This window comes from Terrapene carolina, unplaced genomic scaffold, assembly GCF_002925995.2.
Source record: "Terrapene carolina triunguis isolate 2854851 unplaced genomic scaffold, T_m_triunguis-2.0 Scaffold62, whole genome shotgun sequence".
Classification (NCBI taxonomy): domain Eukaryota; kingdom Metazoa; phylum Chordata; order Testudines; family Emydidae; genus Terrapene; species Terrapene triunguis.
Genome location: NW_020664413.1, coordinates 36,770,971 through 36,797,100, shown reverse-complemented (window position 1 = coordinate 36,797,100; position 26,130 = coordinate 36,770,971). Strand labels below are relative to the sequence as shown.

At 40.6% G+C, this 26,130-nt stretch overlaps 1 protein-coding gene across 1 annotated transcript in view; it reads right to left on the bottom strand.

Annotated features, from left to right (window-relative positions):
• Positions 1-26,130, bottom strand: part of MYO3B (myosin IIIB) — a 245,837-nt gene that overhangs the window by 24,244 nt on the left and 195,463 nt on the right. Inside the window, exons 30-31 of the mRNA XM_026647772.1 lie at positions 25,225-25,288; positions 24,249-24,384 (exon numbers count right to left, since the gene is read on the bottom strand). Coding sequence (XP_026503557.1) covers positions 24,249-24,384; positions 25,225-25,288 — 200 coding nt within the window. The remainder of the gene's footprint in view (positions 1-24,248; positions 24,385-25,224; positions 25,289-26,130) is intronic.

Here is a 26,130-nt window from a genome sequence, read left to right as displayed (position 1 = left end):
AAATGACACTATCTGAACAAGGACACAGCAACAGGAGGTTGGCTGCGGAGAGGCTGTATACAGGAGAAAATGGGGCAGAATCGTACTGTAATTTAGAAGTTCTGTACATTTGTGAAACTGCTTATTTGTTGTCTTTCTGTATCTCTTTGTCTGTCTTGTCCTTTTAGCTTGTAAGCTCTTTGAGACAGAGGCCATCTATGTTCATGTAGTGCCTATCACAAAGGGGTTCTCATTCTGGCTGGGGCCTTTAGGCCCTATCAGAATACAAATAAACAACATTGTACCATTCGAAACTCCACACACAGATCTTACAACCATCAACTAACTGCATGTCAAAACTTGTTCTTACTGTATCAAGAGCCCTTTGCTTCTGTGTCATCTCCCTGCACCGAGGATAGAAGTGCCACCTACTGCCTGTCTCCCAACAAGTGTATTGTTTATATCACTGTATTTTTGTTTTAAAAAACCTGAACTTAACATTGGCTGTTTTAGAGCCGCACCAAAGCTGAGGAAAAGCTGTCTCTCTTCACATTTAATATTTGGAAATGCTCAAGGGTTTCGGGAAAATATTTTCATGGAATGTTTGATGTTATGAAAATGCTCCAGGGCAGTTAGATTTCTTTAGTTAACATTTCAGAATTGCTTCAGGACTTGGGGGGGGTGGGGGAAGAGAATCGGATGAAATGCATCTACGTTTTAATTTTCCAGATGGAAAATGAAATTCTCTTTAATATTTAAAAGGTCTTTTAAAAAGTACACAGAAATATTAAACGCTACCTGGGCTGCATTGCCAGGAAGGGAAAGAAAACGCACATGCCTAGAATACAAGGTCCTGAAGCGACTCAGCCTTGGTGCAGAGCAGCAGAGTCACTTCTTCTCAGTGAAGTCCCCTCTCCCAGCAGAGGTAGAGTGCTGCATGTCTTAGCCAAGTATTTGAAATGCTAAATGGAAAAGCAACAGTTCACTTGGGCAATTCTTAATCACATCTCTGATGGATTGTGCCAGGCCCTTGAAAATTTCAAGAACATCCTCCATTCTTGCATCATTTGCAAAGGCCAGACACAATGTGCTTCCCTGAGTGCAGTGACTGATGTTTCCTAGTGCCCCTAGGTCACATGCTACTCCAAACAAGCAGGGAGAAGGTGGGGTCAGGTCTCCACCTCATCTCTCTCCTAAGAGGGCAAACATGCAGCAGGGAGCGGTCGGCACCGTTCCAAGGGATGCTGCATAAATGCTCCCTCTGTGATCCCTGGGGTTCTCAAAGACAGTCTCCCTGGCATCTCTGTGATTGCCCCAACCAGGGCCAGCACCTTTAAAACACAATTTTGCCCTCTGTGGGCATGGAAAGGTTGGAATTAATGCAGTGGGAGAAAGAATGCAGAACACCCGTGCAGGGGGTCTACACCTCCCATATGCTGTAGAGGTGAGCTCTGCTGAAGCACCATCTCCCTTAGCATGGAGGGGTATCTTAGCAAGGGATGGCTTGAGAGATGGGGTTACACCCTGTTGGTGCTATACAAATAATGAAACAGAAACTCCAAGTGCTCTTGCATGCTGTGGGCTGTCTAAAACGGGTACTCCACACTCTACCTTGACTCTTCCTGATCTGATTTAAAGTTGTAGTGCTGATCAGTAAAGTCATCAATAGACAGGGGCCTAGCTATTTAAAATGTGCCTCTCTGATTCCACAGCCCACTGTGCCTGCAGTGAACGGGAATGCTGAAACCGATGAAGGATAGGTTGGAATTCTCATTATCTGGGGACTCAGCATTCTCAGGAGAAGCCCTTGACTCTAGAATTCCCTACCATCGAAGATTAGGATGAACCCCATCTTGCCAATAGAAAGTGTTGAGGATTCCAAGGCTCCAAATCACCTTGACACACAGGGGCAGACGCCTTCAATGAGAGGGGTGATCAGGGACCTAGCATTGCTACAGACCCACATTTTTAGGCAAGTCACAAACTCTTTGTGTCCGAGTTTCCCCAGCTGTAAAATAGGAATTGGGAGGTTTATTTAATTAACACTTGCAAAGTGCTTTGAGATCCTCTGATGGAAAGTGCTATAAGAATGCAAAGGATCATATGAGAGCAGAATTTGGCCTGCCCTAGAAACTCAAAGTCTCATATTCAGAATTTGTGGCTGAAAACTGTTAATTCTTCAGTTCTTTTAAAAATCAGATCTTAACTTGGCAATGACTTCTTTTTCATTCCCATGCAAGATTTTAAAAATAGGACTGGTGTTTCCTTTAATTAGTACTTGATACAGTATTAATATTCCTATTTATCTTCTACACGCCATATGGATTAAATTCTCATTACTTTTGATCTTAATACTTTTAGAATATGTAAATCAGCAGACAGACACCCTTTTTAAAGCAGTGTTTGCACACTACATCTATTATTGCCTTGGGCAATAGAAAAATATCTGCATTGCTAAAATTCCAAAATTGTGTGGAAATCTTAAAAAATCAGACATTAAACTGATCAATCTCTACAAATTAAATAATGACCAAGTAAAATACAGTCATTTAGATTCAGATGTACCTAAAATGTGACATTAAAAATGGACACATACTAGGGTCAAACATATACATGAAAAAGGTGAATGTAGTTAATTTCTGGGAAGAGAAGAGTGTTTCAAAGACTAGTCTAATTCCACATGGGAAACATTTGCACCATCTAAAACAGAAAAATACTGTAGTTTATTTACTCTCATACATTTTTTAAATATAAAATTCTATGTTCATAGTTACAGAAGCTAAAATAATCTTACATCATGTTTTATTGCCCCAACATTACAATGCACTGTTCATGAACAGATTTTCATGGGCATATTTTTCAGTTTACCCGAACAATACATTTAAATAGAGGGAAAACATCTTAATAACACAGAAGACATGCAAAGAGCGGCCCAGAACAGACAGAGATGGCAGAGCTGGTTCAACATCTGATGGTGTGGGAAGGACTCAGATTCAGAATTAAATTGACATGCCAGCTGGGTAGTGTTTATAACCATGTGAGTCTGAAACAGAAGCCAATCCTAGTCAATTTAGCATATAATATTTCTATAACACATACTAAAATATTTTCAGCTATGACGCTTTAACTTCTCTCCCTACAATATGCTGCTACAGTTTATTGCACAAGTTCTATGAACTTATTGAAGGAATGAAGAAAATATTGTTATGGAAAATGCCCTGGTAAAAAGTGTAACGGCTTCTCAATGCCAGGGAAGACATCTTCAGTGGAGTTGGGCACTCAGGAGTCAAATTGTCTCCGTTTGTTCTCTCTCTCAATTTGTGCTTCTATTCCCTTTTTGGGGCCTGCTCTAATCTGCACTGAAATCAATAGGAGATTTTCCATTGATGTCAATGGGCTTTGGATGAGGCCCTTTATTCTGATATTACATAACTAACCAGTCTGTCTTATATATAACACACATATTTTGCATTTATCTTGTTTACTGTAGGTGTTTGTACTCCTGAAACTTGAAGGACTGAAAACTGGTATTTATCCAAAACTTATTGGCAAGTGCAGGTAGCTATTTCTTATTCTTTACCCTGCTGATAACCTCAACATGCTTCCATAGGGGTCTGACATGGGTGATTTTTAATTTTTTTTTGATAAAATAGATTTTTGGCTAAAATGCCTTTTTTCCAGTCTCTAAAGATATTCACAAATTTGAATCAAATTCAACATCTGTTTCAGCCATAAAAACACTAATTTTTTTAAAGTAGCAACATTTTAAAATGTTTCATTTTGATGTTTTCATTTTGAAATGTTTTATTTAGACCATTTCAAAATGTTTCAGTTTGACCTTTTGTTTCAAACGGCATTTCATTTTCAATTTAGACCAATTAAAAAAACCCTGAAAATGGCTGACTCAAAATGAAAAATATTAGTTTCAAGTTGACCAATACATACTGGTTGATTCAAAACAAATTGAACCCCCTCCCCGCCCCCAAAAAAGTCATTTTGAGTTGACCTGACCTGGCACATTTTGGTTGATTCAAAACAATATTATTATTATTATTAAATTTTTGTTTTTTTTTAGTTTTCCAATCTGATGAAAAATTTAAAGAAAATTTGTTTCGGTTTGAATTGAACCAATTCCCCCCTTCCCCTCCTCCAGATTTTTCAGATCAGTCTCCAAACCAAAAAATCCATTATTTGCTCAGATCTAGTCTGAACTAATGTAGGGCCTGAGTCTGAGATCACTTATATCAGTTTTAAATCAGTTGCACTTCTTTGCCTTCACTGAGATTACTCCAGATTCATACCAGTGAAAAGGTCTGGGGATCCTTCTTCCAGTGAAGTCAAGGAGAGTTTTGCCAGTACGCAAGATGGAAAGCCTTATTCTGTATGGTGATTTAGGCTAAAGGCCTGGTCTACAGTAGGGAGTTATACTGACATAGCTATACCAGCAAAATCCCTAGTGTAGATGTAAAAGTCCTTTTGCTGGTACAGCTTATTACTTTTGTGGAACTAATTTATGCTATAAGAGAGTTCTTTTGCTTGTATAAGTCGTGTCTACACTAGGAGGGTTTGCTGATAAAGCTACACCAGTAGAGTTCTACCAGCACTCTTTGAGCAACTCTACATTTAAAACGCTGTATTGGTGCTCTCCTGTCGGCTTAATGAACCCACCTCCCCAAAAGGCAGTAGCTATGTTGGTGGGAGAAGCTCCCCCACAGACATAGCGCTGTCTACACGGAGGTTAGGTCAGTATAACTATGTTGCTCAGGGGTGTGGATTTTTCACACCCTTCAGCGACGCAGTTATACTGATATAGGTCTGTAGTGTAGACCAGACCTTTGCAGTTTAGACCAGGTTTAAATCAGACAGTTCTGTGCATGGTAGTGTACCCTATTAAAAGATTGCTAATTTTGCTGAATTATGCCTGATTTTTTTTAGATGCCGCACTGTCTAGGGTCACAGTTCACACCACAACATTTATTTCATAGAAATCCATAGGCTGAATTCATAATTGCATAACAAAGAGGGTACAGACTGGTACTTCAATCCCTGAACTACCCACTTTTCTGATAAGCATGAAAAAAGCATAAAAATATGAAACTAAATTAAAACTCTCCAACATTTGATTTTATAGAGCAAAAATAGTAATTTACCAAGGCATAATTAGAAGGAGAATTCTATTTAGCTATATGGTAATTGCACATTCTATAGTGTATATAATTATTGTGTTTAGAATTACTAGGTGACAGAAAATTTCAAGTAATTTGAATTTGCCCTTTTTAAGTGTCATAATGACACTGCAGGGGACAATGCAGAAATAACCACACAGTTATTACACTATAATTGTTTTGTGTATGTACGCCACCAGTAACTGCTCATTACTTTTCTGTTTTACAGGTATTAGGTTATCTTTGTCCTAAGCATGAAATATGTCAAACAATTTTTATGACTGTCACTACACTACTATGCATTTGCCGATATTGTCAAGTCAATTTATTTTCCAGGCCTTAAATAAGAATCCACAGCAATACTGTAAACTGGATGGCACATACTCAGGCAATTACTGCCATGAACTTCAATGAGACTACATGTGTGAAGAAGTACTACTCAGCATCGGTAAGGCCATGTCTATACGTACAGTGGTGCACTTTGGGGTTCCGACCCACAGTTTGAGAACTGCTGCTCTATGCCAACAGGAGAGAGCTCTCCTGTCAGCATAAAAAAATCACCTCCTTGAGTGGCATAAACTATGCTGGCGGGAGAAGCTCCCCTGCTGACATAGCGCTGTGCACACAAGTGCTTATGTCAGTGCAACTTATGTTGCTCAGAGGGTGGAATATTCACCTCCCCAAGCAACATAAGTTTTGCCTAGATCGGCTGTAGTGTAGACATAGCCTAAGGGTTGCAGAATCAGACCTTTAGGCATCAAATTTCAACATCTGAATATTGCACCTGTTATATTCAACAAGAGGGGGTGTTGCAAAGAAGGCCATGAAAATCTTTGTTAATAAACCAAGGATCTCTTTGCTTCTGAATGCACAGCTCTGTTCTCTAGTTAGTTCACAAGTATTTCATATCAATGGGATGCAAATGTGATGGTTTAGAAATAAAAGAGTAACTTGCACATAGATGAGGACTAAATAAAAAGCCCCAAAGCAGTAATATTTAAGAACCTATATAAAACTTTTATCCTGTCCCTTTTGCTATCACTTTTAGACACAATGTTCCCATAATGGTGGTAGAATTCACTGTCGCCTTTGCTCCAGATAAGAGACTCTCTTTTTCCATACATGAAACACACACAAAATTTGCATCTTAGTTTACTGTATTTTAGACAGTTGACCCATCTGGAACCCAACCACACAATCACATGCAGGCAAAACTCCACTGCCTTCAATGGAGTTTACCCTTCATAAAAACTGCAGGATCTGGATTTGAATAGATTAAAATTGGATCTTCTCTATCTGGAATTACCAGTGTCTATGAAAGCCTCTTAGCTTCCTAGGACTCAATTATGCTTTATAGGCCAAACAGAAAAAGGTATTGTGGTGCTATTCCACGGGGCATTCTGACTGGGAAGCAGAACGCCTCCTGGAGTTGCAGGGTGCTTGGTGGACTCCTTATCCCACAATCCATACAGCTGGCAAGTTGAGCGTCACAGCCTTGGCCCAGCTTCTTGCCCTTCACCTTTGGGATTCTCTATGTCCCCAGTGGAGTAGGGAGAGGCCAGTGCTTACACTCCCCACAGCTCAGAAGATGGAATGCTGCCTGGCCCTTATACATGCCATGCAAGACAAGGACCATTTCCTAAACACCTGCTCAACCTCTACTTCTTTGCACACTCACATAAGAACCAGGCACAACCAGGGCCCCATACATTAACTACATCTACTGTTTTCAAGGAACTGAAATAGTAGCTTTTTTCATGTGTCCTTTCAAGCAGGCCGACTGTTTCATTGACAGATCACTTTGCAAGTCAGGATTGGAATGTGCATAACAAAATGTACACCCAAATCCCAGTGCACAAGGCTCAGCCCTGCTCCTAGTTTTGCCATTAGCTTATATGAAAGGAGGCTCGGGCCTATCCCACAAAAACTTGGTTTGTACAATTTGGTTTTGTTTCAAAAGGTCCATGAGGGGAAGGAATCTGGACAGAAATCCAGCTACAATTATTCACAATGGTTATGTAAAACACACTCAGGATGTCTATCTGTGGCAGCAACATTTTCAAATGTTTGTGTTTTTTGTTTCTCATTTGTTGTTCTTCCCCTATGTTCTGATGTTAATGTGAACAAAGCCAAACCAAACCAAGCATTAGTTTAACTAATGTAACCTAGATACAGAGGGCCAGATTTTCAGGCCAGCTAAGTTATGCTTGATGCAGAATGAGGGTGGAGGGCAAAGTTAGGTGTAATGGGCCTGATTCATGGTTGCTCTAAGGCATCTCCAGAGAACAGCCCCAGAGCAGGAGGCCCTCACTGCCACATGTAGAGCCAGCTGTGTGCCTCTGTCCTACTGCTCTCATGATAAGAGCTGCTAACGCAGGAGCCATTCTGGGGCAGGCTGGTGGCATGTTTGAGCTGGTCCTACTTCCTCGCTATTTCCCAGCAGCTACCAGACCCCAAAGGGTCCTCAGTAGCTGGATGCAAGCTAGGACAGATCTGACCCAGTATCGGGGCAAAACTGGCCCTCATCAGCTCCAGAATCAGTGAACACAACACTCTCCTCCGTGCATGCATATACATACACACACTCTTCAGTCCCGGTCTTGTGAATTTGGCCCAATGCCTCCAACAGCAGGGACAGCATAGACCTGAGCGGTGCTTGCTACCCTCTTTTACAGGGTACCATAGACGTTTGTGCTGCACCAGCCCAGTTCAATTGGCGAGGCCATAGCCCTGTATTCATCCTTCCTCCCTGCTTCCTTAGGAGTGTCTGCTCCTGCAACCTGTGCTAGACACCCCTGGTTCTTGCAGATCAGGAACACAGACTGGGATTGTGCCTGTGATCCCCTGTACAGAGACACAAAGGCTCTTTTCGTATCCTGCCCTCCACCCCCAGGTCTCTGTGCAGGCCTAGGTACCGTGTAGCTGTTAATCTGAAAGTAAAATAAAAATGAACACAAGCTATGCTTTCAGGGCAAATACTTCCCTGCTTAGGACCATCAGCCAGGTGTCTCTAACCAATGGCAGTTCATTTTCAGTTCTTCACTGATTAGGCTAGAAGGTAATAGAGACAAAGCAGGAATAAGAGAAGGGTGTTGGCTGCAGAGCTAGAGTGATACGAAGCATCTACAGAACAGAGAATAGGTCAGGGTAATCTATTTTCACAGGTGTCATGAATGGATCCTGAATCTTCCTCAGTGAACAGGCCTTTCCATCACAAGAATGACACTGGCAACATCAACACCCCTCTTCAGCCCAATAAATCCCTACTAATGAACAAACAAAAATAATGCCCCCAGAACCCTGAAACAAATCAACCAAAAAGTAAATACAATTTAAGAGCCCCCAAATGTCTGGCCCAATCAGAGTTCTTCCCCGCAGACAGGAGAAGTCACATCATGCATATTTTAAAAAAGTACCAGGGTGCTGAACAAATCACAAATGAGTCTTTCATACACACAGCTTCGGATTTGCTTGGGGCTCTGGACTGGCTGGTTTGTTGCTAAGGATGTGAACTAGTATGTCTTTGGGAGCCTCTCCAGCACAGTGGTTTAAAGCCACAACTTTGCCCCATGAATCAACCCATGAGGTAAGGCCCATGTATTCTGTTCAATCCACTAATTACTTCATTAAAATATTAGGCCACTGAAAAATATCCATATTCTAGAATTACAGAAGCTAGACAAATAGCAAATTGACTATGTCTCTTCTTTGTTACTGCTGTGCTCCATGGAGCTGGTCTCAATCACGTTGAGCCATAAAGCGCTCACACACTCTACTAATCGTATTGCCTGCTGGGTGATACCAACAGAACAGTACTATGCTCATCAAAAACATTGGAACTATAGACTCATGAGCCTTTACACCCGGTGAACACATTATCTACAGCCATATGGAGAAACAGACACTTCCAATAGCTCTCTGTGTGCTCTGTGGGCAAACTACCATTGGGGCAGCTCTAGGTTATGCTAGGAGACCAGGGTGGTACATAGCAGTCCAAAGGGCCTGCAAAAGTAACCTCCTGCCTGCCCTGCATGCCTCTAGGTAGTCTTGGCTGGAGCCAGTGATCTGGCCCAGCACGTGTGATGCCCAGCTTGAACCCCCCATAGGCAGCAACTCTATTAAATAAGCCAAAGAAGAGCTTTCTAGTGGCTCCTACAGAAAAGGCTGTAGTAAGTTTGTATCACCGAGAGAAGCTGCTCTTCTATACATCACAGCTATGAGCCAGAGTTTTCAAAAGAGCCCAGCTCCCATTTAGACACCAAAATAAATGACTAGATCTTCAAGGCCACTCAGCATGTTGGGTGCACGTGGGGTGCTGAGCTCTTTTGAAAACCTAGCCTTTATTTAGGCATGTAAATGGGAGCTGAGCTCTCTGGATAATCTGGCCTCACTTGTGGGTGTTGAACTTTTGAGAATCTGGCCCTGAGCGCTTTTGAAAAGGTGGCCCTTATTGCTCATTTATTCCTTTGTCAGCAGATGATACTTCCAGCCCAGCCAAATGTACAAATCTTTAATCTTCAGTAAAAGGAAGGTGGGGGGGATCGGCAGGTGCTACTCAATAGAATACAAGCCAGCTAAATTCAATGTGCCCCTCTTGGAGAGTCCTCCAAGCTCTCCTCAATTTCATTTTTAACCTCCGTCCTCACACAGATCTGTGGTGGTTTGTGTGGTGCACAGCTGACTGCAGAGAGGTACTGTTGGGGCAGTGAATTAGAAAACTGCCTGGATCACTGCAGGAGTGACAGGGCCAGGAGGATTCCTATCCCTCCTTTCCACTCCCTTACCTCAGTAAATGTGACTGCCACTCTTCACCCTGCTCTTGTCCCAGACTACTTCCTGCCTTACTTACACTCCTCCTAATCAGAGCCCTCTCTCCTAGGGTCTACTAGGTCTCAAGAATTCCTATGCCTTGGGGAGAGTATCTGCCACCGCTCTGTTGCCAGGCTCTTGGCTTTATGTAAGCTCTGCCTGTTCCCTCAGACGTGAGCATGCTTTCAATTAGAGGCTGCCTCCTAGCCCAAATCTCTCCCATTTGCCACTTAATTGCCTGATTGAGCCCACTTGGCCTAATTCAGCTCTCTCAAGGGACAGGGTGGGGAGTATACCCATCACACACACCTTTTCCTTTAGCTCTACATCAGCTCTCCTCAGCTCTCCATCTGTTCTTTTCTTCGCTCTTCTGTTTCTCTGCATAGGTTTCTTTCCTTGGTGGTCCTTTTCTTCTCTCCCTCCCCACTGCCCCTAACAGCCTGCTGGCTTGTTTCTCTCTTGTGGCTGTCTGTTTCTCTCCTTTCCTGAACATGCTGCCTGGTTCCCATCTCACAAGGCATTACTTTCTGGTGGAGGGCTTAGGTCCCACTGGTGTCTCCTGTCTCCTCTCCTAGTGACAGCATCAATGCTACTGGTGGCTCTAGCCCCTGAGAGAATCTTGTTTCCTCTTCTCCTCCTTATATAACTGGAATCCTTATAGTGGTGGCAGCTAGGCTGGTTCCTCCATATTTCCAGCTGCTTTACAGGCATCCAGGTTCTTCTTTGGAAACATGCAGCTGGAAACAAGGCAGAGAGGAGCCAGCCTCATGCGATGTACCAGTTATACCTGCTCCTGTATTTTCCACTCCATGCATCTGATGAAGTGGGTTCTAGCCCACAAAAGCTTGTGCCCAAATAAATTTGTTAGTCTCTAAGGTGCCACAAGGACTCCTCATTGTTTTTTCTATGGACTACCTGTGATCCATGAACTAGTTATAGAATCTCTGTTGCAAAGTGACTGAAACTTATTGCTCTTCTGCACCTTTTTTTTGTAGACGAGAAGAGGGAAGGAGAGTTTATGAACAGAGACTGATTTTCTGCACCTTGCACTATGACTGCCTTGCCTGTGTCACATTGTATAGCAAGTCTACAGCCACACTCTGGATCCAAACGTTTATAGTTTGAATTTGATTATGGTGATCATAATCATGCCCCTTGATTTACATGCCCTGGAACTTCTCTGCAAGTTGCTGTCTGTGCTGACCACTTTCAAGTGAGTGACTCTGTACAGACTAGAAGCTGCCTGCTAATTTAGAGTTTCCTTTGTTTTATATAGTGAAGCCTTGTTGGGTACCAGGGTGAGGAATTTATCCATGCTGGGCCTTAAACCAACTATCACAAGGCCCAAAGCACCAGCTCTGGCACTAAGCTGAAATAGATGTCAGTGTTAGTAACACTTCTCATCCCTTTGCAGGATTCTGTTTGGTTTCCCTTTAAAAGGATTCCCTTTACTACAGTAGAACTTAATGATCACAACTCTTCAAGAGTAATATTGCTACTAGTTTTTTTAATCAGTTTAATATAATTCAAAAATGACGTACAGAAACACAGCCAACCATAATCTAATGGAAAGCAAAATACAAGTGGTCTTTATGTCTGATAATATACAAATGAGAGATGAGCCCAAAATGGAATCCTATATATAAGCCTCCCAGTGAAGTTTGGGGAAGTTTGGATTCTGAACTTCACGTCTCAGGCCCATCGCTAAAAATAAATAAACAACTCAAATGCTTTTGTTCTACAAACACCTCTTCTACCTGTTTTAAACTGCAACAGCTGGTTATCTCAATATAGTTTGAAAATGACATCCGTAAATGCTGAAACTCAAATTAGATCACACTGTGTTTTTGTAGAGCTGCAGCAAGCTGTTTGTTTTCCTGGCAAATAAGCTCTTCAAAGCTCACAGGCTTATTGCCATTCTTCCGATAGTCATGCTCTTTATCTTAACTAAGAAAATGTGGTAAAGAACAGTCTTAAAAAATGTACAAAAAACAATCATGCCACTTAGCTGGAGGGCATTTTCAGTGTTTGCAAACTCTGGAGTCCACAAAGATGCTGAAACAATGCACTGACCATTTCCTTCTCCTGGGAGTGAATGTTTTTTGCATGTACGTGAGGCAAACATGGAGACAGATTGGTGACTGTCACAGAACCCGAAAGAAGACTAGATAAGAGGCAGTCTCCAAAACAGCACTGTACAGAGCTTGGTCAGGCCATAAAATCAGGGCCCAGATCTCCTGACTGTCAACCCTATGCTTTAACTGCTAGACTGTGCTCCCTAAAGAACACCCCTGGCACCATGACTGCCTTCAACAAAGCAGTCACCTGGCCAGAGTCCCTAGTGAAGAATGGCAGAGAGTTGTGAAGACAGTTGCGGACCTTTGAAACCTTTATTTATAGCACTTGTCATGTGACTTTCTGGCAGAGAAACTAGCAGATTTCTGAAGCTCAGAAAGAGGTGATAATTGTCTCATTTGTCACTGTTAATTAAATTTTTTAATCACCCATGAATATAGAGTATTTCCATTTCCCAAAAGATTGTTTTTAAAACCTCACCATTAGCCTGCTGTGACCGAACAGTCCTACTTGTGGAGGGGATGGAAGAGGAGTGTTAATAGTGCCAGTGGAGATGGACAGCTCTCAGAGTGTGCATCTGCTCATCCTATACACCTACGTAGCTAGTAGATCCTAAGTGTACATAGAGTGTGCTACTGCTGATCCATTTGTAGAAATAAACAGATACGAATAGCTTATTTGAAAGACCCCAATTTATTTAGGTTGTTTTTTCTTGCTGCTCTGTTCAACAACTTCCGTTTAACTAAATGTAGACTCATGGCTTTCCAAGGCTGAAAACTTGGGAAGAGGATTTTCCCAGGGATCTAATCAAATTCCATAAAGACCTTGACCACAGGATGATTTTCCATGTTATCACATCAGGTCTCCATGTTTTTTATAACTTCTTTGGAAGGGATTGAGAAAGGAAACCTTTATTGGATGCATCCAAGAATTTGTAGCATGATACAGTGAATGCTGCCTGTCCAAAAAGTGTCTAAACACACTTTATTTTGAGATGATACTCAGAATCTTTTGTAATATCACTCAAGCACTAAAAGACTTTGGTGTAGCACTGTTTTGGATTGCTGGGCAGTAAGACATACGCAAATAACAAGACTCTGAAATTTACTGTTGTGTCACTATAAGCATAAAACCAAATTTTAATAATTAATTAAGGAATAAATAACAGAATTAGACCCGTTTTGAATTTTGACTCTAGAAATTTTTTCCTTAGGGCTTTGACATTACAGCTTTCTCAGTGGCATTCCAATCTCTAGTACTTTCCTTTCAGTATGTAATTATATGAAGTCCTAAAGTTTTCTGAAGCAAAAGCACTGAAGAGTTCTGCATTGTTTGCTTCTTCGCAATGTGAATACAGTATTGTGCAAAACTTTAGTAAGTTTATTTTTTTTTAAAGGGGCTCTCTGTGCATATACTCAAAACTCTTAATCATTGTACATGGTCAGGTAAAATGTACTCAGATACTAAAGCAGAGATTTTGTTATTTTTACTGAATAGAAAGAAGCTGGTGATTTTTTTAAAGAAGGAAATGCATGTGTAAGTAAATTAAGCCTATATAGAGGCATAAATATGAGGTTGTTGTATTTATTGGACTTAATAGAGTGTATATATAAAATATTATACAAATTGCAGAATGGGAAAAATAATACAACAAAGTCATTATCATCAATCATAAGGAAACATGATTAAAAGAAGCTCAGGTCTAAGGTGACTAACAGACAAAGAAAGCACACAGAAAGGCAGAATGCAATTTTTATAATTCCTACAGCAATAATAGACAGTGCTTTACAAAACCATAAAAAAGAACTGAAGAGAAATTAATTGAAAGCTACAATATTTGAATGAGTGGAACCGTCATGTGTGACATAGTCTGCTGTTTTGGAGCACTAGCAACAGTGGCTAAGCTTCATAGGAAAAGCTGTCAGAGATTCTCAGAGAATATTTAAGAAAACTTTGAGCAATAATAACAGAACAGTGAGGTACAGTATGATAAAAAGCTTAACCACCAACAAAGAAATGGCAAAAAGAAGTACTTAGGCAAAGCTGTGTGTCAGGGAGGGAAGATGAAGGAGACAGAAAAAGTAAGTATACTGGAAGCTGGAGTGAGAAACACACTGCTAGCCATGATATTTTATTGGGAAAAACCTGAACCTTTACTAAAATATTGTTGTGTGGTACTATTACATGTTGATTATTGAACTTCATTACATTTAATTCTTATCTCATCAGTTTTTTTTGTATTTTAATGAGAGATTTACTTATTCTGCTTTATCACAATGCAGTCTGTACTAATCCAGATCCAATATGTTTACACCACTAGCAATAAGAAAGCTGTCTAAAGGAAACTATTTCATCCAATTCACACAGTCCCATATATGCTATTCAGTTGTATCCCATTTTAATCTCTCATATTTGATCCTAATCAGCATTGACTACAGGTTAGATCCTTCTATATTCAAAGCAATAACAATAACCAATCCACAAGTAAACCAGCCTGTAATGAAATTCACAGCCCAGGGCTAAACACAGAGCTAACATGTGTTTAACAAATCAAAGCTTGTATTTATCATTTGTCACTGTTTGTGTCTTTGTTTTTTTCTCTCTCTCTCCAAGAGACAATTAAGAACCCACATTGTGAAAGAGAAACTTCAGAACAGTCTGACTTTTTTTTTCAAAATTGCTTGGTACATAACATCTGCAAAATGCAATCTGGACATCACACCACTGGTACGTAAGACTAGTAGCAAAAGGGTTAATAATAACTAGTAAGGTGTGAACCAATTCAAAATACAAATCCCGAAATGTAGTCCCAAACCAAACCTTAATATGAAGTTGGGGGGAAATATCAGCTAACCTTATAAAAACTAATTTATTAATATTATGTTTGTTGGCACTTCTGGGTCCCCATTAAGACTGGAAGTGGAAGCGCTGAAATATCTACCTAGGTATCTGCACTCCATCCAACCCCCTAGTGTCTGAGCACCTCACAGTGCTTCTGGCTCAGTTAGAAGCAGGAAGAACCAGAAACCTCATAAAACTAAGGATTCCCACAAGATTAGCTGACAAAGGCCCAATCCTAGGGTCTCTATGCAGGTGCAGGGGCCCATCCATGTACAACACATTGCACACTTGGAGCTGAATACTGTAATCAAAAGCAAATTGGATAAGCTTCCATCCAAATCTATACAACTGGAACCAAATAACACAACTTTTTGAGTCATTCATCATTATTAATAATGACCCCCTTTTTGGTGTACATGTATGTCTATTTTTGGTTCATTTACCTGAGAGGTGCCTTGAAACAAACTGGGCATGTATCTTTCGTCTGGATCACATATCATTACAGCTTATACATAAAATCTATAAGCAACAAAACTGGAAATCCTATTTATGTCTGTCATGTCTAGAAGTGTGCATTTGGCACAGCGGTCAAAGACACTCGTGATCCAATAGCATGCCGTTTTAAGAGAAAAGGGTGTTGTATCTTCTCCTACCTCTCCCCAGCCAGATGTTGGACCAAACACTAGAAGAACACAGAAAAATGTGGTGGTGGTGTGGGATAATCAGCTGAACATGAGCTCTCGGTGCAATGCTGTGGCCAAAAGGGCCGTTGCAAGCCTTGGATACATAAACAGGGGAATATTGAACAGAAGTAGAGAGGCTATTTTACCTCTGTATTTGGCACTGGTGTGACTGCTGCTGGAATACTGTGTCTATTTCTGGGTTCTACAGTTCAAAAAGAATGTTGATAAATTGGAGAGGGTTCAAAGAAGGACCACAAAAACAAGCCAAAGAGTCTGTCTACAAGTTCAAGCAGGAAATATTTGGGGGAAGTTCTATGGCCTGTGTTATGCAGGAAGTCAGACCAGATGATCACAATGGTCCCTTCTGGCCTTAGAATATCTGAATCTAGTAACTGCATCATGTATTCCTCTCAACAGATGGAAATCCACTGTAGAACCACTGTATCACATCAAGAATTCCTCCAGTGAGGCTGAGACAGCTACTTGAGCAGTACCCCATCAAAAGCTTCTTCTCCATATTGTGGCATACAGCAGGAGAACACAGTGGAGACACAGTGGAGCACACCTAGTTGTGCTGTCCGAAAATCTAGCTGGATCATGCCAAATAGGACCTTTCCCAGCCATGTCCATAATATCCAGGGTGACCCATGAGACTGCTGTTATTTTCTTCATGACAGAATCATAGTCCTAGCCCTGACATGCAAAGAAAAAAGGCACATGGAATTTTTGAGCAGAATCAATGGGATTCTGCTCTCACACAAGTGAGTCCATTGACTTGAGTGGAGTTATTCCTGATTTACACAGATGTAAAATGAATCAGTGTGTGTCTTAGAATTAATGAAATTCTTGTATATCACCTTTCACCCAAATGGATTCTAAAATGCTTCACAGCCTTGGTATATTGGGATCACTCTCAAGGTAGAATCTGGTGCCACACTACACAATAGTGTCTTTGAAATGTATCCAAATGAAACCAAATAGGAAGTTGAGTTAGGCAGAATGAATTCAAACCTGGCCAGAACTCTAAGATTAATCCTGTAACTCTTACAAAATGCACCATGGCATCTTTGATTAAAAGTGGTCCACTCCAGACCTCAATATTACAGCTCCTCTGGAATACAGCCTGTCCAGGAACACAGTGCCTGCTAGCACCATGTTGGGACCTTGACTCTTTGTGGATTCAAAGGGAAGGAAAGTGAATCACTAATGCAGGATGGAGTATTCTGGTTGTTGTGTTTTTTTAAAGCCACGCACAAAAAGAAGTTAAATATGAGAATAGATTTAAACTTCTTCTGTGATATAAATACATTATAGAAGTATGAATACTATACCTGACTTAAACATCCTGTAACATACAAGAAAAATATATCAATTCAAGATGTCATTCTAGGATTCAGAATGGCACTTTGAGGATGGTAGATGAAAGACTATTCTTAATATTAAGGTCTAAAAGATATTGTAACTTGATTGTTAATGTTATTTTGTAGGGATTGTAAATTTCAAAAAGTGAATTCCTGGTTCAGTGTTTATAAATAAACAAACATCAACACAGAATTTGTAATGTATAGCACCTTTCATTCAAGTACTTTATGCAAACTATTATAATTGGCAAAAACAACGAGGAGTCCTTGTGACACTTTAGAGACTAACAAATTATTTGGGCACAAGCTTTCGTGGGCTATAACCCACTTCATCAGATGCATGGAGTGAAAAATACAGTAGGTAGGTATAAATATACAGCACATGAAAAGATGGGAGTTGCCTTACCAAGTGGGGAGGTCAGTGCTAACGAGACCAATTCAATCAGGGTGGATGTGGCCCAGTCCCAACAGTTGACAAGAAGGTGTGAGTATCAACAGAGGGGAAATTACTTTTTGTAGTGACCCAGCCACTCCCAGTCTTTATTCAGGCCTAATTTGATGGTGTCAAGTTTGCAAATTAATTCTAGTTCTGAAGTTTCTCGTTGAAGTCTGTTTCTGAAGCTTTTTTTGTTGAAGAATGGCCACTTTTAAGTCTGTTATTGAGTGTCCAGGGAGACTGAAGTGCTCTCGTACTGGTTTTTGAATGTTACAATTCTTGATTTGTGTCCATTTATTCTTTTGCGCAGAGACTGTCCGGGTTTTGCCAATGTACATGGTAGAGGGGCATTGCATGTACTAACTTAATTTTAAATAAGTGCTTAAGACTCATGGGATTTATTATCATGAAACCTGTATAGTTCCAAACAACCACTTTTGTGCTTTCTCCCAAGCTGCTCCTCATGCTTGGAAGGAGTTCCCTGTAAACATCTGCAAAACTAACTCATTATCCCCCTTTGCATCCTTTCTTAAAACTCTCCTCTGCCATGATGCCTACAAAAAACATGACAACAGTTAGGCTGCTGGTGTGCTGAGACCAGTGCCTATCATGCTGGCCAATGCTGTCTCATTGTTTCCTTGTACTCCCCCGTCTGTCTATATCCATCTGCTGTCTCTTGTGTTAGACTTAGATTGTAAGCTCTTTTGTTCTGAGTTTGTACAGCGCCTAGCACTGTATGGGATCCTGGTCCATGACTGGAGCTTCTAGGCACTACGACAATACTAACTGATACCCTGCTGATGCCCTACAATGATTGTGTTACTGCTTCAAAAGTTCATGCACCAAAATGTCCATATTAGGGCTTGTATATATTGTTATAATGTGTTAATGAACATGATGTTAAAACACAAGTTAGCACTTACTGTAGACTATCATGGTTAACACTATGGTGGACCTGAGGTTAACCAGGACTGGTTGATACAATGCAACACATGACAGTCTTTGTCTAGACTGAATGCTAAATTGTGTTTAAGATCATGTTAGTTAACACTGTGTCCTTTTCCAGTGCAGACAAGCTCAGAGACACAAAGACCTCAAGGATTGGACACACAGAGATGAACACAAACACTCTGGAAGACTTGACATGGATATTTTGACCAAGACTGACATGCTTATGTTTCTCTCATAATTGATTGTCCCTCTAACCTACCCACTGCTTTCACTATTGATATCTGAAGTCATTAAAAAAATGTGTTTAGATAGCTTACTCCTCTAACTTTCGGAAATGTTACTTGGATACCAACCCGAGTAAGAGTTGATAAAAACAGCAGCATTTGTTTACATACAACAATTTTCATCTCAGCTACATCGTGTGCATAGCAGCACCATATAATCCTTATTAGCTTTTTTGCTTTTCCCAGCAAGGGCAATCACATCATCTGCAAACAACAAAACAAGGAGAACAATATCCTTCATGGCCCCATCCTTTAGACTCTGCTCAGCAAAGCTTCCATATTTTCAGTTAGGGTTTTGCCTGAGTAAGAGACTGCAAGATTGGGAAACATAATAATAATAATTCCATTTCCTTCTGGGATCTTGACCTTACACTAATGAACCCCCAACCCCCAACCCCACTCAATGTGTTTTCCATACACAAACAGAAAAACATGCACTCTCAGTCTACTTGACTCATTTGAGATTAAAGAAAGCAATGACAGACATGAGAGAGAACACACAGTGCCAGTCTCACTCTAAGACCCCATCCTGAATGGTCTCTCAGCCCTGCCTCCCAGTGGACAAGCAGGTAAACCTTGTATATTTAAAGCTGCAGTACACAGAAAACAGAATCTTATTTAGAGCATCACATAATTCAGAGTCAAAAGATTAAAACAAGTGGGCCAGTTTCTGCCTTTGGTAACACAGGAGTCCAACAAGGGTGCAGCCATTTAACAGAGCCAAGTCTGGCCCATTCTGTCTGAAAATGGAGGTAAGGCCCAGTGATATATAAGTCATTGAAAATAAGGAATTGCTTAGAAAATACAGCCTATATTTTAAAATCTTGCTTTATTTTCTGTTTAGAATGGGGAATGAGTTATCACCTGTGTAACAGCAGCCTTTTGGTAATGGCATTTATCTCTTCCTTAACCCACAATGTCCCTTACCAGACTGTTTATGGTACTGTTTGAGAAGGCAGACTGCAGCTGTCCCCTTGCCAGTGACCTTGTACATAGGCAAGTACCTACTGCATTTCATTACCTCCCTTGAGAATGCAGAAAATAGCTGCCCTCTTTACATGCAGCAGACAGCCACAGACTCACATTTTTCTCCTAGCCCAGTAAAATCATATTTTACTGTCAATTTTACAGAAAGAAAGAGAATCTATTAAATAAGAGATAGAGAAAAAATAAATACTGTGGTGAAACTATTCAAAAGGGGCCACTGAATTTAGGCATCCAACTTGAAACTCCCTGGCTTCATTTTCAACAGTGCTGAGTACCCTAGTGCCCCTTAGACTTAACAGGGCCCCCCTACATTGAAGAATCTAAAATCAGAGGACACTTTAGAAAATGTTGACTTCTACAACACCATGGGCAGCATGACTAGATGGGCATTAAGCTGAGTTACAACACAGCCGGCAGTTTAACTCAGAACATCTTCGAACCTAGATATGTTTCGACATCTCTGACAAAGTTTCAGTATCTCAGACAATAGGGTGAGGAGAATGGCATAAAAGAAATGTATCCTATTTCCTTCAAGAGAGTGTATGTGACTAGAGACTCTTCTCTTATATTCTGTTTGACTTTTGAAGCACAGGTATCCATATCTCTATTAGCATTTGAAATTACATTATCTCCCAGTCAATAGATAAATACTATTAGCATTTTCTTTTACAGACATATTTCCTTTTCATCTAGAAACTCTCTTTATATTTATTCTTAGTCCAGCCATAGCTAAACATTAGTCAATTCTCTCTCCAGGGAGTACTTTCAAACACTGTGTTGGGGCTGAGACATAGATGGCCAGGAGTTGGAGTCTAGTTAGAGCAGGAGTCAGTGTTGGGAGTCAAGCCAAGTGCTGGAGTTGAGCCAAGGCTCAGGAACAAGGCAGGAACCAAGAACAGGTCATTAAAGCAAGGTTCAGGAGTCAGGCAAGGTCCAGTGTAGCAGCCAGGTACAGCCCAGTTGCATGGACAACTTCTTGTGCCTCTCTTTGGGTTTAAATAAGAAGCCCTGACCAATCATGGTTCACAGCATTCCTACAATCAGGCCCTGATGTAACTTCAGATTTCATGGTATCTCCTCTATTCAGCTGGCTAGTAATGAGCTGTGGAGTAGAAGCAGGGTGTTGCTAGTTAACAGGGAACTCTATGGACTCAGGTTCGAGAGCTACGGGACCATGACACAATGCTATTCTCCAGTCTCTCAGGAAAATGTCACTACTCTGCCTCTAATGTTACCTTATTGTGACTGAAATAATCAGCTTCTGACTATCATATTAACTGGACTCTTCTCCCAACCTTACCAATAAAGGATAATATCAGGGAGAAATGATTCATATAGAAGAGATTGGGCAGGATCTTTGGCCCTGCTGCAGCCCTTCTGCACCACTCTGGTGTTGCTAATGGACTATAAGGCTGGCTTTACTGTCTGGTGGAAGCTCCCGCCACGCTCCCCTGCCCTTGTAGGGGGAATCCCTGGGTCACACAGAGCCAGCATAGCTTTGAGGGGAGACTTTCAAAGGCACAAAGAGGAATTAGATGCCCAAATCCCAGCAAGTCTATAGGAATTGGGCTTCTAACTCCCCATCTGTGCCTTTGAAAATCTCCTCTTTAAGCCATTTTAGCCTGTGTGCACACACCTTGCACTGTGTGCAGTTTGGCCATAGCTTTAAATATGTTTCTTATAGGCCTAATCCAAAGCCCACTGAAGTCAATGGGAGTCTTTCAGTGTCTACATTTTTGCATAAATCACTGACTACAGACTTTTCAGTGTCTGTGTGGAATCTCCCAGCTCTATCTTTTCCTTGCCACTGTAGTATAAGTGGGAACATCGTAACATACTAGAGAGCCAGGTATCACAATGTGATGACCACTGTGCATGACAAAATTTTATCATTCCATTTCCCCCTTTTTCCCCTTGGGCCAGTCCTGTTTGTAACATAATTCTAAAATGATTTAGAATCAGTTTATAAAATTTGCAGAGTAATGTTTCATCAGGAAAAAAAAGCATCATCATGTTCTTTGGATCACATAGTATATATTGCTTTTTTGTGGATAATAATTTAGATATTATATTCAAAAGTTATAACAAACATATTTACACCATACTTACCCCAAAGATAATGCTCTATATTTGCCATTTCATTTTGGTTTTCATAAGTGCTACAGCACTGGGTGCCTAAAAGACTACATATCATGGACCAAGAGTAAATAAAGAATTCATTGGGGTGTGAAAGCATTTGAATCTCTGACTGAAGAACTATGCTTTCATAAAGCACTGGAAGAGGCCATTATTCTTCAACAGGTTTATTTCTTTAACAGTTATTCATTTAAGTGTGATTTATATCATTTCCAATCTTAAATACCTTAAATGCTTCACTGAGATTTTTATTTCTTTGTTGCTGTGTGCTTGTTCTTTTCACATATTTATTTCTTGAATAGATCAAATCAATGTTTCAGTTATCTCTTCTTCAAAACAAGCTTTTAAATAGGGGAATACCAATCACTGTTATTTTAAAAAGTCAAATCTTAATTATTGGGTAATGGACCCTGAATCACACACTTGCCGAGGGCCTAATTCTGCCACGTTTAATCCCTCTAAGTAATAATTTTACTCCATACCTAATACCATTGATTTCAATGGGACTACTCGCAGAGAAAGGTACTACTCAGTGAGATTTGGGGTGACAGAACTTGACCATTAGTGCTTCTCTTAAGAAGGTATAGTGCAATGAAAATATTTTTGTTTGACAGGTTTATTGTTAACATCATTTCAAAGTTTTCCACTGTAATGCACACACCTTCTGCAATCTCATTCCACAAATTCAAATCCCCTGGGGACTGAAACTCATAACAAGGGTATAATGAATTCCCAACCTATTGTGTTTATGTAGAACTCTGTATTTGCAGTTGAAAACAACTGTGTATCTATAAAGGATGAAAAATGCTAAATTTGTGTAATTTCCTAAAACATAAGGACCCGATCCTGCCAACATCTATGCACCTTCTTAACTACATATGTGAATAGCTTCATTAACCTCAGTGTAAACATTATGCACATGTGAGTTGGCAGGATCAGGGCCTAAGTGTGCAGAAATATTATTGTAGTACTATTGGCCCTGTAGGAAAAGTGTACAATAGTAATACTGTGGTACACTTAATTGCACAATCAGATTAATTAGCATATATAAAGAGCTCAGGACAGAAAGGCCTCATTTTAGGGTTGCCAACTTTCTACTCCCTGAACCGAACACCCTTGCCCCGCCTCTTCCTCTAAGGCCACGCCCCTACCCTACCTGTCCTCCCCCATCACTCGCTCCCCCACCCCCGGGACTCACCTGCTGCCTGCAGAGCCGGGCTGGGAGGAACTGACGCAGAGCCTGCCCAATCGGTGCACAGCGGGGCATGGCAGGGGTCATTCCCTGGAGCAAGGGGCTGGGAAGGGGAAATTGGGGCTAGGGTGACCAGACAGCAAGTGTGAAAAATCGGGACGGGGTGGGAGGTAATAGGAGCCTGTATAAGAAAAAGACCCAAAAATCGGGACTGTCCCTATAAAATCGGGACATCTGGTCACCCTAATTGGGGCTCAGCGGGGGGAGGGGATGTTTCCTGCCCCTGGAGCAAGGGGCCAGGGAAATCAGGGTATAGCGGGGTGGGGGGAGGGGGAAACAGGTTACCACCCCAGATGGTGCTGGTACCTACTTTGGAACTTGTTCCGGGAGCCAGCCAATTCTGTCCGCCAGGCTCCTGCAGCAGCTGCTGCTCTTCCCACTCCCTGATGGCAGAGGCTGGTTACTGCAGGTAACCGGACTTTTAGTGATGCTGCCAGCTTCCCTTTTTGACCGGTCTGGTCGAAAATCGGACACCTGGCAACCCTACCTCATTTTCAGGAATGGCCTGAAAGCTTGTGTATTAGCATTTAAATTTTGGGTCTGATAAAAGATATCAAACTATCAACCTTTTCTATCTTGAACTGTGGGTAATAATTTATGGCCCTATACTGAACCCTGCATTCAGTGATCTGCAAATACAGCTCCATGACAACAATGGAGACAAGCATTTTGATAAGTAACAATTTCTGATATTGATTTCCTGGAAAACTGGAAATATGGACCTGTTAAAACAGCCTGGGGTTCTTCATTTTATATTTTTAAATTGATAAAAGAAATCACCAACCAAGGCAAGAAGGTATAGATTATCAAACAGAGTAAAAACCACATTGGGTAGATTTTAGCATTGTTGTAGGCTTCACTGTGTTGCAGAATGAACCTCTCTGAAAGCAAACAAATCAGTTGTCTTTCATTCTGCCAGACATAAGAGATTTCATAACTTCCAGTTTGTGATGCTTGCAGCCAATAGGAGAGGGAGAGTTCTCTGATGCCAATTTTGTTACATTAAAAAGGTGTTTTCATGGAGTGATGATCATGGCTCATGTTCTTAACAGAATGTTATCACACCATACTTCTGTCTCCATATTGTACAGAAGTGCATTTAACAATGTAATTTCAAATAAATTGCACATTTTCAGATAGCAAATATTAAATAAATAGTTACTTACGGTATGTTTCCTGTCGTCCAGAGGACAGTTAAAAGAACTCATCAATATATAATCTTACATGCAGACAACATGTATCTTATAAATATTAAAAAAAATCTTCATTACTTTAATATATTTCTTACCTTGTTTTTTAGGGGATCCCAGGGAACTTGATAATCGATGATTTGCAAGTGCAAGGGATTGGCTTATAGGCTGTGAATCATTCATTTGCAGTGAATGCTTTAGAAGAAACTGAGATGTAGGAATCTCATCCGAATCCTTTTTGAATAAGGAACAATGTTTCAGAAACATAAAATAGTATAAGTATTCCACTCAATGAAGTCAACTTTTAACCACAATCTAACAGAAAACAAATGTATATTTTGTATGCTTCATTGTAAAATGTCTAATGCTAGATTGAAGTCACACGAGATTCTTGTGGCTTTTAGCCACGGTAACTAAGCACCTGTGTCATAAACATTTGCATATTTTCCCCCTCTAATTTATTTACCCCATACTCATGCAGTTAATCACAGCATGCACTGTATGCTGATTTCCTCTCATAGTTAATTTGTATCTTTAGAAAAAGGCTATAGGAAGGTATTAATCTGCTTAACATTTCTAAGTACATCATCCAAGGGATTTTGGTTTTTTAATCTTACATATGCTCAGCAGAGTTACTGGCAAAAACTGTACATTTTCTTCATTTCATCCTTTCAACATCAAATGGTAAGCAGCAAAAATTGGATCAGACTTCAAAGACTATGCTGTGCTCCAAGTCACAGAGCGACTCCTCCATTTCACATATTGAATTCGAGTAGGATATCAAAGTGCTACCAAAGAACCTCAGGTCCTTACTAAAAAAGAGACTAACATCTGTAGAAAGTGAAGTGCACAGACAAATCACCTCAGGGAGTAGCTAGCATTTATTCTCAGCAGCAAATTTCCAGCCTTTTGATTCTCTTATTCACCGTACCTCCCTGTCTTTCTACAGAACTAAAGTTTTTAGCAAGCAGGCTTTTGTCTCAAAGACTTCAAAACATCACTAAGTTTCATGTTTAGATGGCTATGCCAAGCAGAACTGTGGACTCAGGAATTTGAATCTGAACTTAATAGTACCTTTTTCATTTGTTTGTCAAGAAAATCAGGCTCTGCAGGAGGAGTCTGGTTGTTGGTTTGCTGCCTAAAAATTACAGTAAAATATAGAGTTTAAATATTGTTATTTTCCTCTGTACTACCAGAGAATTACAGGAACACACAAGTTTGGTCCTAGTGTTTTATTCCAGTTATCTGCACATGATCATTTCTGAGAAAACAGACCAGTCACATTTCCTCTAATGATGAAATTCCTTAATATTAAATACATTAGTACTGAACTAGAACTGAGCAAAATATTTGTCATTATAGCTTTGTTTGGTTGTGTGTGTGTGTGTGTGTGTGTGTGTGTGAGAGAGAGAGAGAGAGAGAGACAGACAGACAGACAGACAGACTAGATTGAGATTGTGAAACTTCTGTGAAATTAGAGCGCTTTTATGAAATGCGACAAGAGCGAACACTAAATGTTTTTCACTTTCAGAAGGCTGTGAAAAGCCACTTTCCCTTGCAAATTCAAACTCAGGAATTCTGTAAAAGCCAACAGGAGGACCAGGTTGTACACCACTCCTCAAAGCCACATGTTCTAGTGGATTAAGCAGAGGGCGGGGAACTAGGATTTCCCAGGTTTTTATTCCACCTCTGCTTGTCTTAATACTTCACACTTATATAAACTTCACCAATATTATTTAAGGCCCAGTCCTGCTTCCACTGAAGTTAATCAGACCAACAAAAGACTCCTTATGTAGGCCCCAATTCATGTGAGCAGACTCTTGAAGCCAATGGGACTCTGCACTGACAGGAAGGTCTACCCACACAGATTATGCTGCATGATCCCTAACTATCAAGCAGATAAATACCACCAATGTCATTTTACAGATGGAAAAACTAAGGCTTACAGTGGTTAACTGATTTGCCCAAAGTCACAGGTCA